We start from the raw sequence: 13221 nt of genomic DNA on the forward strand, positions 1-13221 counted from the left end.
GTGAAGAAGCCTCTGCCACATGCCCCTGCTCCCATGATGCTGTGCCTCACCACAGGTCCAGAAACAGCAGCGCCACAGTGATGGACTGAATCCCCTGGAAGTGTGAGCCAAAATGAACCCTTCCTTCTCAGTGCTGTTCTCTTAGGTACTGTGGTTGTCCTGACACAACGTCCTAACTAATACAGTGGGCAAAGGAGAGAGGGCGTTTAACCCCAGGGAGGAAACAGACAAAAGTCACAAGATGGGAATGGGTGTGCTAGAAGGAGTTTGCCTGAATGTAGCTCCAGATGAGCAGTGGTGGAACAGATAGACAAGCTGCAAAGTACAGAGATGCCAGATCTTGACGGAATTTGTTAGCCATGTGAGGATCTTGGCTCAGAACCTAAACAGTGTTAAATGCAGGCACAAGGAATTAACTTTGTCCTGGGATGGAGCAGGGTACCAATATGATAAAAGAGTGCATTAGAAAACATGAAAGGTCATCTCTGGTGAAAGGAACTGAAAGGCACAAACCAGCTGGAATGCCTCATTCCAAAGAAACTGGCCCTTGTTACTACCAGTTGTAAAATTCTCTTCCTGATTTATACCCTCCTTAGTCCCTTGTCGGACTAGTTTATATCTCTAATTTTCCTCGCTGCAGTTTTCTTTGCTCTCATTATTTCTTTATTTTAAAAAATAGCTCTACTTAGTTAGACGGGTGTGTGACCCATTTCCTGTCAAATGACTAAGAAGGTCATATGTTAAAGGATGAATAGTACAGTGGTCTGCATTGAAATAAAACACCATCTTACTCTTGAATTTTCTGAAAAATAAGGAAAGAGAAGCCACAATGGTGGACATATAGTTTTATTGTTCACATAAGAGAATTACAGGCACATTTTACGTATGTGTCAGCCGAAATTCATCCTGCAAAATCTGCTACTCGCTTGCTAGACTGTTGTTAGGAAGCTGTTGCTGTAACGAAGATGTTTGATCTTCATATTTATCAGTTGACTTTGAATGTGAGGCAGCAGATGTATCAGTTATTGTGAGCACTGGGTACCGTGGGTTGCCTGCTGTTAGCTGGTTAGATCGGGAACCTCACTGGTTGATAGGTCAGGATATCTAATTGGGAAAGTAGAAGGCACCATCATTAGTCCAGAAAACATGTTCTCTAAGTTAGGTAGGATGTAGTATTTAGAAGAAGAAGTTGTAACGAAATTCAAATTCACAATGTGGGCACTTGCCTGAGTATATAGCTGCCCAGTCAGTGCCTATGAAAAGAGGTCAACTGATTGAAAATTGGATGCTGATCTGTGACACTTTGTTCTGATGGTTTAGCTGAAATTGATGGAGGAGAAAAATCACTTGTCCTTAGGTTGGTTGTGTTAGCAATTCTGTGACTGGAAGAAGGCTTCTTTATCAGAGGCACACTTAAATTTGTAGAGGTTGAAAATAAACTTTCTCTACTAGCTTCATCAGCTAAACCAGAATTATGGTTATCCGCATTTCCCCTTGCTCTTAGGTGCTTCTTGTGGGGATCTGGAACTAATGGAGCAGTTACGGGAGAAGTATTTTTAATCCCAACTCTTCGTTTCATTCTTACTAAAAGCTGGGGACAGCCTCGTTTAAAATTTGGGTTACGATAGAACTGTAACTGAAACCAAAGGAGAATGTTACTTAGTGACATTTTATAACCAAGAGACAGTAACAAGCCTACTGTATGAAATCACAGATTGTAGTTTCAGCCCATGCAGTGAATCTCATTAACCTACTTGAACCTCTTAGTATGTACTTACTGGGAAACCGGCATTCAAATATGATCGTTCTTCAAGTGACTATACATGCTGTATATTTGTAGTACAGTCAGTACAACTGTTACTGAATCCCTTTATCCAGAGTTCACTGGTTAGGGTCAAATTTGCTAGCAAAATTTCTTAAAACCCTAAATGTTTAATGCTCAGTGTGTCCTTAGTTTGCAAATTAATTTGAAAAAGTTGATTTTAACATTAATATCATATACTTTCCAAATTTGGTGTTACTCCATATAATAACACATGAATTGACGTACAAAATAAAATCACATAATTAGTACATAATTAGTAAGTGAGGAAATGTAAATGAATACCTTGTTTAAGGTAGAGACTTCCTTTTCTTTTGCCAGGAAGTCGGCTAGAGAAGCAGATCTTTGAAAATTTTTCCGCATTTTACTAAATCCATAAAGATTAAGCTGTCGAACAAAACTTTTCATAATGTCAGTTTCAAATATTCTGAAAGGAGCCTTTCTTTCCAAAATTTCTTTCTTAAAGAGTTCCTCGTTAATCACTATAGAAGTGCCATCTTCATCCCACCAAATAGACTTAAATTTGTCACTGTGTACTATTTTCCAAAGTTTTTTGGGAAAAGTCAGGGAAAGAAAGTCATTGTCGTCATCTGGTTCAGAGACACAAAAAGTGAGACGTGGTCTTTTTATCAGGGAACCCTGAGACAGAGCCTGAAAAGCCTTTTCCTCAATAATAGACCTTAATTCTGAGTCCTCAGTGGATGTGTGACCACACAATGAAGATGTGACGGGGGTCTCTGAACCAGTGGACTCATCCTTGGGAGAACCATCTGGAGGTTCTAAAGATACCTGTGCCATCTCAAGTAAATTTTTCCTTAGCTACGCTTATCTGCATGGTTTTGAACACTGCAGCTTCACAAATGCTGCGCCAGTAGATCTGCACAGACTCACCTAATCCATCATAATGGTTCCCAAGCTGAGCAGCTATGACATCATAAGATGACTTCTGTCTCCTAGCAATTAATGTCTAACATTCAGCCTAGTAGTTCCTTCCCACTGTGAAATCAATCCACTTAAAGTAAAATATAGACTGGTGACTTAACATGGTGTGTAAGAAAGATATTTTCAGTATCTCTTTCCCACAGAATCTTTCTGATGAGTCAGTCAGTCTCTCCAGTCTTTTCAGTCCCTCAAATGTAAGTTATTTTCTCCCTTGCATACACTCTTAGTAGGCTGGGGTGAGGAACACAGGGTCAGACTATTGAACGATACCAGGAAAACGAAACAAAACAAAAACAGTGAAATGCATGATTTAAAAAGCTCTGTTACTGTGGTGCACAGGCCTCTCCTCCCAGCTTTGCTGGAGAGCAGAGGCTATGCCTGAGGCTGGTGCCAGGAAAAGGTGCAAAATGCTGTCTGAAAAACTAAAAGCAAAAAGGGCTGGGGTGAGCGGGGGGAGGCGGTGTGTGTGTGGCTTAAGTGATAGAGCACTTGCCTTGACTTAAGTCCCCAGTACCTGCAAAAGAGAAGAAGGAAAGGAAAAACACCATCAGTCTGAAACTGCAATCTGTGCAGAGGCTGCATAATATGGTGGGTCATAGAGCTAGAGAGCAGGTCAGTGGTTTCCTGACTTCCGGGGTCGGAGAAAACAAAATTTTAATGGGTAGGGGTTTTTAACTGGGTGATGGAGATATTTAAGAATTGCAGAGTGGTGATGACTGTGCATCATTGTGAATATACTAAATGCCACTAAATCGCACACTTTAAAATGGGTAATTTTTATATTACGTGAGTTTTACCTTAAAATTTTAGGGAGCTGAGGGGCTGGCCGTGTTGGTTCTTGCCTGTAATCCCCGCTGTTTGGGAGTTGGAGATTGGCCGGAACCTGATTTGAGGCCTGCCTGGGCAAAGTTGCTAGCAAGAGCCTCACCTCGACAGATAAACCAGGCGTGGTGGTATCCACCTGTTACCCCACAGGTAGGAGGATTGCAGTCCAGGCCGGCTCAGGCAAAAGCCTGAGACCCCCCTGTGAAAAACAACTAAAGCCTGAAGGGCTGGGGGTAGGACTCAAGTGGTAGAGCTCCTGCCTAGCAAGGGCGAGGTTCTGACTTCAATTTCCAGTACTGCCTCCACCCCCAAACTTCAGGTACTGGGCCTAGGGTTTATAGCTTAATGGTAGAGAGCTTGCGTATTATGTGCAAGGCCCTGAGTTCAGTCTCTTACCCCTGCAGACAACCTCAACAACGACAATAACAAAAATCTCCTGAAAGAAAGACAAAATCGTTTATAGTTAAAACAAAGCAGAATTAGTTTGCAGAATAAAAGTCCAATAGAGAGGGATATGTTTGACAGAGAACAGTAGAATGTTCTTTAGATTCTAGACAGGAATCGAGTCCAGCTGGGACCTGTACTTGGAGGTAGAAGTCCTAGATTCAAATCCCAGGCCACATTGTGAGGCTCCTGTGACCTGTAAGGAGTAGTTTAAGCATTTGTTTCCTGTCTTCTTCTGAGATTGTATTCTGGTTGCTCTCCCTTGCTGTTTCCTCCTGCCCTAATCCCTTCTCTGCTTTCACTGTGCCCGAGTGTGTCTGATCTCTAAATTTATCATCCAGGCTCCCTGAGCAGTTAAGATGGGCCAGTGGGAAGCATTAGCAGATCAGAAGGTAATGGGAAAGAGGAACAAGGCCTATTTTCTCTCTCCTTGAACTCAACCTTGCGCATAGTCCCTCCTGGACAGATGCAGTTCTCAGATTCAGAAGTATTTCCTAGGTGTTGTTGAGAGCTCCTCAGTATTGCTGTTCTCTTGAGTCCCTCACCATCCCTTCCTGTTTTCCTTAACCCTCTGCACCTCTGTACCAGCTTCACTAGGGTCTGATCTTTGAACCCAGTATGCTGATGATTATTCCTGCTGAGATCCAACTGGTAATTGATTATGCATTGATTCTGATAATTATATGTGCAATATTATATGTGCATTTTATAGTTTTCAAGGCAGTAACTACGTGTAGATTCTTACTGTATTTAATTGGATGCCTTTAAGACAATAAACTTTATTGTGTGTCGTTAAGGTATACAGTCTGAAGGATGATATGAGGTACATTGTGGATGGTTTTGTGATGCATAATACTAACATCCAGTATTGCACGTAGTTGCATCAGCACACGGTTGCTGGTTTCTTTTTTAGCAAGGTCAACTAAAAATCTGGTCATCATGAATCCCAAATGCACAGCAGATTTATTTTCTGTAGTCCTGAGGGTACACATCACTTGTCTCATCCTTTGATTGGTGATTGTTTCCTTTGCTGTGCAGATACTTGTTCTGCAGTAACTTTATTTTTGCTTTACAGCCTGAACTTTTGGTATGATACCCAAGAGACATTGCCAAGGCCAGCGTCAAGGAAATTTTCCCCTGTGTTTGCTTCTAGTAGTGTTTTTGGTTTTCGGCTGTTACCGTTACTTTTAGGTGTTTCTGGTTAGTTTTGTTTTGTTTTGTCTTTTGCAGTTACTGGGGTTGAACTCAAGAGACTCAGGCTTGCGGAGCGAGGGCTCTGCCTCCTGAACCACTCTGTTTTCTTTGTTGTGTTTGGGGTAGGGTCTGTTTTCATTGGTTTGGCATGTGGAAATCCGGTTTTTCCAAGAACATTTATTGGAACTGTACATTCTTCATTGGTTCTTTTTTGAGGGGTTTGAACTAAGGGCTTGCACGTGCTGGGCAGGTGCTACTACTAAGAGCCAACTTCCCAGCCATTATTACTTGTGTTAGTTTTTTCAAGTAGGGTTTCCTGTTTTTGCCTTGGGCTGGCGTCAGACCACGATGCTCCTACCTATACCTTCCCACGTAGTCGGGATTATAGGGGTTTGCCACCATGCCTGGTTTATTGGTGGGTAAGGCACAAGGCTGAGGTGCGATCTTCTTGAGGTCTGGCTTCTGGGTAGCTGGTTCATCGACTCTTGTGGGTGCCATTATCAAAAAGCAGTTGACCCGGTATGTTTTGGATTGATTTATGGGTTCCCTTTTCTGTTTGTATTTTGTGTTACTGAGTTGAACATGCTTTATATGTTCCCGGCTCTCATGGGTTCACCAATATCCCTTTTGAATTTTATTCTTTCCTGGTTTCTTGTGTTTGTGGAGACTGTGTGAAACACTCACTAATTGTCTTCTGCAGTGTAGGTTTGTGTACATGAACTTCTTTAGCTTATCCTTTCTCCTGGAAGGTTTTTGTTTCTCCATCAAAATTGAAGGATAGCATTGCTGGATATAATATTTTTAGTTTGCCGTAATTCTCTCTCAGAGCACGACATACTACTTCATGATTTCCCAGCTTTTAGGGTTTGTGCTGACAGCTTTGAGGTGATTGTTACATATTTATGTTTGTATGCAGGCTGCCATTTTTCCTTTGCAGCTTTCTTTCTGTATGCTTTCTTCTTCAGTCTTGGCATTTTAATTATATGATGTGAAGTTGTTGTTTTCTGGTCATGAGGGACTTTGTCTATATTATTATCTAGATTTGGGATATTTTCTGCTATGATTTTTTTTTCCCCCTTGGTGATAAAGTCCTCCGTCTCTGATATTCTTTCTTCTGCTTGTTCTTGTCTGGTAATATTACTGCTCATACTGTTTTTTATTTGATTTATGGAGGGCTTCATTTCTAACATTTCTACTTATGTTTTTGGTTTTCTTTCCCCCACCCCCCCTTTTTTTTTTCCTTCTTTTTAATTTGCATTACCTTGCTGAATTTCTCATCCATGTTGCCGACTTTCTTGTCTAGGTCTTAAATTCATTTGCTAACTTCATTTATCTGTTTATTTGAATCCTTTTTTACAGTAGACTTCTGACTTACCTATCTGTTATTTCATGCAGTTCATTGCCCTTGGATTTAGTGGTTGAGTTGTTGAGTGGTTTGGGCTTAGTTTTTTGTATTTAAATTTCTGTGCTGTGGTTTACTCATCTGTTGGCCTGGGTTTCTCTTGTACTTCCTCAGTTAGGTAGGGGAACCTACTGCAGTAACAAGGTCAACAGTTCAGATTTTTCTTGTTTCTTTTGTTTTTTTGCAGTTCTGGGGTTTGAAGTCAGGGCCTCACACTTGCTTGGCAGGCACTTTACCACTTGAGCCACTCAACCAGCATAAACCAGATACTGTAGTAAGCAAGAAACAATTGGGAACCCTTACCTAGGTTGTATGCAAACAAAACTCTGGTTCCTAAGGGATGATCTGGGAATCTTAACACTGGTTGAACATGGAAGAATTGGGAATTGAGTAATGTAAGGGATGGAGGTGGGAAAAGGAGAGAAGTACAAAAATAGGGATGGGGAATTAGGTATAGGAAATAATGGTATGATGAGCACAGTATGGTTATAACAGAAATAAAGAATGGTTTGGAAATAAGGGAAAAAACAAACACAGCAAAAAAAAAAAAGTGAAACTTAATAAGAAAAAATTGTGACAGAAGACAAATTTTTTTTTTTAAAGGAACAAAACAAATTTTGCTTTAAAGGTTACATTTCTCACCGAAGAGAAGTTGTGATAGTGCTTGGATTATGTCTCAGTGTCCAGCATTCCAGCATTGTCCTTCAATCTTTGGTTCACAAACATCTGTCCCTATTGTGGTTAGAGGTGTTCCTCTAGCTAGTGATTTGCACTCTGAAGGCTCTCTTGGTATAGATGCTATGGGAACAGGTTCAGACGGGTGGGGTTTCACTTCTGGAGGCTTCTGGCCTGCCAGGCAGGTTTTTCCAGGACAGAGGTTTTTCCAGGAAAGAGGTTTTTCCTGTAGCTTCAGGTGCCAGCAGAGTTTCACAACCTGGTTGGAACAGGGAGGGAGGGGAGGATCACCTTGGGGCTCCTGGGTGGCACACTCTAGGGCAATCAATTCTCTTTAACAAAGCATTTTGCTGTTGAATAGTCCAGAGGTCTGAGTGGATATGGCTCTCATTTGTGAGTGGGGTTGTACCCAACAGGTAGCAGTGGAGTGACATACTCTGCCTAAGATTCATGCTACCCACTCTGCTCCGACGTTCACCACTGGAGCCCTTCAGTTGCGCGGAGCACACAGCTCTCACCTGGCTCACTCACATAGCTTAGTGTCTGTGAAGAATCTAAATCCCTGGCAGGTGGTTGTGTTCACATGGGTCTCAACTGGTGGCTGTCTCTGGTTCCCTTTCTCACCCTAGGAGGGTTGAGTTGGACTTTGGACATTATGGAGATTTTCTCTGATGCATGTGATTTTTGTTACTTTTGTTACCGGCAATCTGGGGGTGGCGTCAGGCTCTTGTCTGGAATTGGGATTGATCGGAGAAAAAAGGGAGTGTGGGGCAAAGGAGGGTTGAACGTGAAAGTAACTCCTGCAGGAGACAAATGGTCGTCTGGACCTGCACAGCCGGAGAGTACGGTCCTGTGGGATCTTACTTGGCTTTTATGTGGTTTGCGCCAGGCTGGTGGGAGAAACCTGGGCGGTTCTGTGGGTGGTGTTAGGGTGATTAGCAGATTTGATTGACAGCCAGATGGTGTAGCACTGATTTCTGACTGCGCATGCCCCTCCCCGTAATTCACTCTTAAGTGTATATACATGAGAGGCAAATAATATTCGTGCAGTCGTAAGTAGGGAAAAACACTTAAAAGGTTAGGAAGGGTGCCAGGTGGGCTACAGCGAGCGGCACGTGCCTTCAGAACTAGTTTGAGCCGGCTACTCCCCTTTTCCACTTTGCAGGATGCAGACGCAGGGGTCCACAAGAACTGAAGCGTTAACCATGAAAGGGGGGGCATTTCTAAGGGGTTGGGGGTCGGGGGGTGGATCCGTGCCAAACCTTCACCTTCAAAACCTGCCAGTCTTCACCTTACAACCCTGTGTGCTTTGTTCCGAAGCGCTTCCTCTCTCCAGAATATAGTCTCTCCTTAATTACCTTGACTTGTCTCCTTCTTCGAGTGAAAAGAGCAGATAGTTGCGTCCTATCTACCAACCTTAACCTCTTAACAATACCTGGCTTACTGACTGAGATGATGGTTCCATTAACACTTTTTTTTTTGGCCTGAGGTGTCCTCAAAATCATGATCCTCTTCATCTCTGCCTCAGAAGTAGTCAAGATTACATGCATGAGCCACTATGCCCAGCTACTTCCTATCTTTTTAATGACCATGGGATCTCTGTAGTGGCATCTTTCGTTTCTAGTATTAATCAGCCCCATCTTTTCAAATGACTAGGTTTTTGTTTTACCGACTTTCTGTGCTGATTTTTTTTTAAATTAGTTTGACTTGTGTCCTAATTGACATTTATTAGGACTTGATTTACTCCTTTAGAAGTGTTTCTAAGGTTAGAATCTTAGGTTGTTGGTTTTAATAGTTTCGTATTTAATATATGTACTTGATGCTATAAATTTCCCTGTAAGCACCACTTCCTACAAATTTTGATAAATTAGGTTTTATTTTGATCAAAATATTTATTTTCTCGACATTTCTTCTTTGATTTATGTACTATTCACAAGTGTGTTGTTCAGTCTTTACATAGTTTGAGCCTTTTAAGGTTTCAGTTAGTGATTTCTGGTTTAATCTTTCTGTGGTGTGAGTGTGGATGTTCATAATATCTGTTGCTTTAAATTTACTAATGAATGTTTTATGGCCCAGAAGTGGTCTTTCTTGGTGAATGTTGCATGTGTGCTTGAAAGAATATGTACTGGACTGGTGTTGAATGAAGTAATTTACCAGTTTTAATTATATGCAGTTGGTTGATGGTGGTGGTGTGTTCAACCCTAATTTTCTGTCTGCTGGAGCTATTCATTTCTGATAAAAAGAGATATTGAAGTAGCCACCTATAATAGCAGCTTCATCTATTTCTTCTTGCATTTCTACCAGTTTTGCTTCATGGTTACCTCAAACTCTGTTGTGTGGCACAGCAATGTCAGAATTCTTAGAAGTACTTGGATAATTGCTTTTATACAATGCCCCCCTCTATAACTTTTACAATTTTGCTTTGCTTGAAATCTCCTCAGTGTGAAATTAATAGAGCTACCCTGCCTTTCTTCAGCTTGTGTCAGCACGGTGAGCTTTTTCCATTGTTTTATCGTTGATCTGCACATATGAAGTGTATGTAAAGTCCTTTGTGTAGACCATGCAGAGTGCAGTCTGTTTTCTAGCCAGAAAATCTTTGACTTTTTGGTTTGTTTTTGTTGTTGGCGGTACTGGGGTTTGAACTCAAGGTGCTCTACCAGTTGAGTCACTCCGGCAGCATGTTTTGAGCACGGACACTTAAAGTGATATAAAGTGATACACGTGGATTAATTTCTACCTTATTTGTTACTGTGTTTTGTTAGCTTGGTAACCTTGTCTTGAGTCCCTATTTTTGTATTCTGCTCCTTTAACCTTTTTGTTTTACTGGGGTGTATTGCGTATGACACCATATTTCTCTGTTTTGCAGAAATTATACTTCTTTGAAAAACTTTTCAAAGTGGTTGCCTGAAATTTGAAATACACATATACAACTAATCTAAGTTCACTTTTAAATGTACTATACCACTTCAAAAGTGTAGTGCAAGTGCCTAATGTAGCAAAATATTTCTGATTCCTCCTTCCTGTCCCTTGTGTCACTTTCATTTATTTCACTTGCACATAAACTGTGATCATTGAATATATTCTTATTATTATTAGTTTAGGTAAATTTCTTAAATCAGTTAAGAAGTTATTTTTTTCCCTTCTCTCTGACAAGTGTCTTTTTAGCATTTCTTGCCCAGTGTCTGGTTAGAATTCCTTTTAATTTGTAAATTAAAGTTAGAAGATTATCATCCTTGTACTTCTGCTTCCCTTTGAAAGGACAATTGACAAGATGTAAGTTGTAGTTTAGTGTGTATTTGCCCTCTTGGCACATTTATTATATTGCTCCTGGGTCTTCTTGCTTGTGTGATTCCTGAGAATAAGACATAGATGCTTTTTTATAGGCAAAGTGTTTTTATGCCTTGCGTTAAGGTTTTTTTCTCCTGTTTGTTTTGAATGTATTTCCAGGTACAGTTTCCTCATTTCTTTTGGCAGCTGTTATGCCAAGGTCTGTACCCATCCTGATCTGTGACTGGGTTTCTGATAATTGAAATTCTCTCTGCAAACCTTGTGTGTGTGTGCTTTCTGTTCCTTCTTCTATTACCGTTACAGGATTTTGCTCTCTGTGTAATTGTCTTATACTTCTCAGATATTCATTCTGCTTTTTTAAAGTTTTGCACTCTTTATTTGGAGGGAGGAGACAGGGTCATGCTATGACCAGACTGGCCTTGAACTCACTGTGAAGCCCCAGCTGGCCTTGAACTTGTGCTTCTCCTGCCCCAGCATTGTTTGTTTGGTAGGACTGGTGTTTGAAGTCAGGGCTTCACGCTGGCAAAGTAGGCCCTCTACCACTTGAGCCATACTTTCTGTCTGTTTTGCTGTGGTTATTTTGGAGATGAGCTCTCTTGCCAGGGCTGCCCTCAAACAGTGACCCTCCCAATCTCAGCCTTCCGAGTAGGCAGGATCACAGGCACGAGCCACCGCTGATCAGTTTGTTTCCCTTTCCTCTCCACACTTTCCCAATCCCTTTTTCTCCTTCCACAGACCTAACAGTGCCGTCTTTTATTTCGTGTCACTTTTGCTAAAAATTCACATGTCAGAGGAAACATGTGGTAACTATTCTCCAGTGTGGCTTCTATGAGCTAACATGATGTTCTGCAGTTCCATGCACTTTCCCCCAGTGACATAATTTCTTTCTTCCTTATGGCTGAATAATACGTCTCCATGTACTTACATACCATGTGGTTTTTGACCCACTTTGAGTCAATTTTTGCACAGGGTGAGAGACAGAATTCTAGTTTCAGTCTTCTACATGTGTGTGTATTCACTTTTCCCAGGACCACTTCCTAAAGAGGCCCTTTCCTCCCAGTGTATGTCATGGCTACACGCTGCAGCTGCATGTATGTACTTCTGGATCTTCTATTCCATTGGTTTGTCTGTTTTTGTACAAGTACCATGCTCTGGATTATAGTTTCAAGTCAGGAATTGGGATAGCTCTTGCAGGGGCTGTTTGTGCATAGTACTGCTTTAGCTCCTCAGCGTCTCAGTCTCATATTTCCAGATGAATTTTGGGATTGTTTTCTATTTCTGTGAAGAATGTCACTAGAATTTTGATGGGGATTGCATTGAGTCTCTAGAACATATTTAGTAATGTTGTTACCAGGGCCTGGGAGTCATGTTAGGCTCTTATATGGAGTCATAAAAAAGAATTAATCCAAGAGATAAGGAGTGTGGGGCAAAACAGCAAAGTTTATTGAAAGCAGAAGGTGAAAGTAATGCTGTGAAGGGAGAACAGCTCAAGAGCACTGTGGTCGGGGGTCTCTCTGGCTTTTTTTTTTTTTCTTTGCGGCAGTGGTGTTTGAGCTCGGGGCCTATACCTTGAGCCATTCCACCAAGCCCTGTGTGTGTGTGTGTGTGTGTGTGTGTGTGTGTGTGTGTGTGTGTGTGTGTGTCTTTTTTCCAAGACAGGGTCTTGAGAACCATTTGCCCCAGCTGGCTTTACCTTGAGCCACTCCACCAAGCCCTTTGTGTGTGTGTGTGTGTGTGTCTGTGTGTGTGTGTGTGTGTGTCTGTGTGTGTTTTTTCCAAGACAAGGTCTTGAGAACCATTTGCCCCAGCTGGCTTTACCTTGAGCCACTCCACCAAGCCCTTTGTGTGTGTGTGTGTGTGTGTCTGTGTGTGTGTGTGTGTGTGTCTGTGTGTGTTTTTTCCAAGACAAGGTCTTGAGAACCATTTGCCCCAGCTGGCTTTACCTTGAGCCACTCCACCAAGCCCTTTGTGTGTGTGTGTGTGTGTGTGTGTGTGTGTGTGTGTGTGTGTGTGTCTGTGTGTGTTTTTTCCAAGACAGGGTCTTGAGAACCATTTGCCCCAGCTGGCTTTACCTTGAGCCACTCCACCAAGCCCTTTGTGTGTGTGTGTGTGTGTGTGTGTGTGTGTGTCTGTGTGTCTGTGTGTGTATGTGTGTCTGTTTGTGTTTTTTCCAAGACAGGGTCTTGAGAACCATTTGCCCCAGCTGGCTTTACCTTGAGCCACTCCACCAAGCCCTTTGTTTGTGTGTGTGTGTGTCTGTGTGTGTTTTTTCCAAGACAAGGTCTTGAGAACCATTTGCCCCAGCTGGCTTTACCTTGAGCCACTCCACCAAGCCCTTTGTGTGTGTGTGTGTGTGTGTGTGTGTGTGTCTGTGTGTTTTTTCCAAGACAGGGTCTTGAGAACCATTTGCCCCAGCTGGCTTTACCTTGAGCCACTCCACCAAGCCCTTTGTGTGTGTGTGTGTGTGTGTGTGTGTGTCTGTGTGTGTCTGTGTGTGTTTTTTCCAAGACAGGGTCTTGAGAACCATTTGCCCCAGCTGGCTTTACCTTGAGCCACTCCACCAAGCCCTTTGTGTGTGTGTGTGTGTGTGTGTGTGTGTGTGTCTGTGTGTGTGTCTGTGTGTGTTTTT

General features: G+C 42.0%; 3 protein-coding genes across 52 annotated transcripts in view; 1 reads left to right on the plus strand and 2 right to left on the minus strand.

Annotated features, from left to right (window-relative positions):
- LOC141410420 (ATP-dependent RNA helicase DDX3Y) overlaps positions 1-13221 on the minus strand; it is a 1065346-nt gene that overhangs the window by 456390 nt on the left and 595735 nt on the right. The gene's annotated exons all lie outside the window — the stretch shown is intronic.
- Positions 1-13221, plus strand: part of LOC141419674 (uncharacterized) — a 78481-nt gene that overhangs the window by 47706 nt on the left and 17554 nt on the right. For 41 of the 49 annotated variants that reach the window (XM_074062963.1, XM_074062980.1, XM_074062984.1 and 38 more), the window contains 2 exons: positions 1-145; positions 1505-13221. The exon at positions 1505-13221 is cut by the window's right edge and continues 17554 nt beyond it. Coding sequence is in view for 10 of the 49 variants with exons in the window: in XM_074062975.1 (XP_073919076.1) it covers positions 1-89 (89 nt within the window). In the remaining 39 variants the exon portion in view is untranslated. Of the gene's footprint in view, positions 1458-1504 lie in introns of those variants that run through there. The other 8 variants (XM_074062966.1, XM_074062967.1, XM_074062948.1 and 5 more) reach the window with 2 other exon arrangements.
- Positions 919-2620, minus strand: LOC141419677 (heat shock transcription factor, Y-linked-like). The gene is given in 4 exon segments (XM_074063000.1): positions 919-1073; positions 1076-1247; positions 1250-1636; positions 2108-2620. Coding segments are annotated over 4 exon segments (1227 nt in total).

This window comes from Castor canadensis, chromosome X, assembly GCF_047511655.1.
Source record: "Castor canadensis chromosome X, mCasCan1.hap1v2, whole genome shotgun sequence".
Lineage (NCBI taxonomy): Eukaryota > Metazoa > Chordata > Mammalia > Rodentia > Castoridae > Castor > Castor canadensis.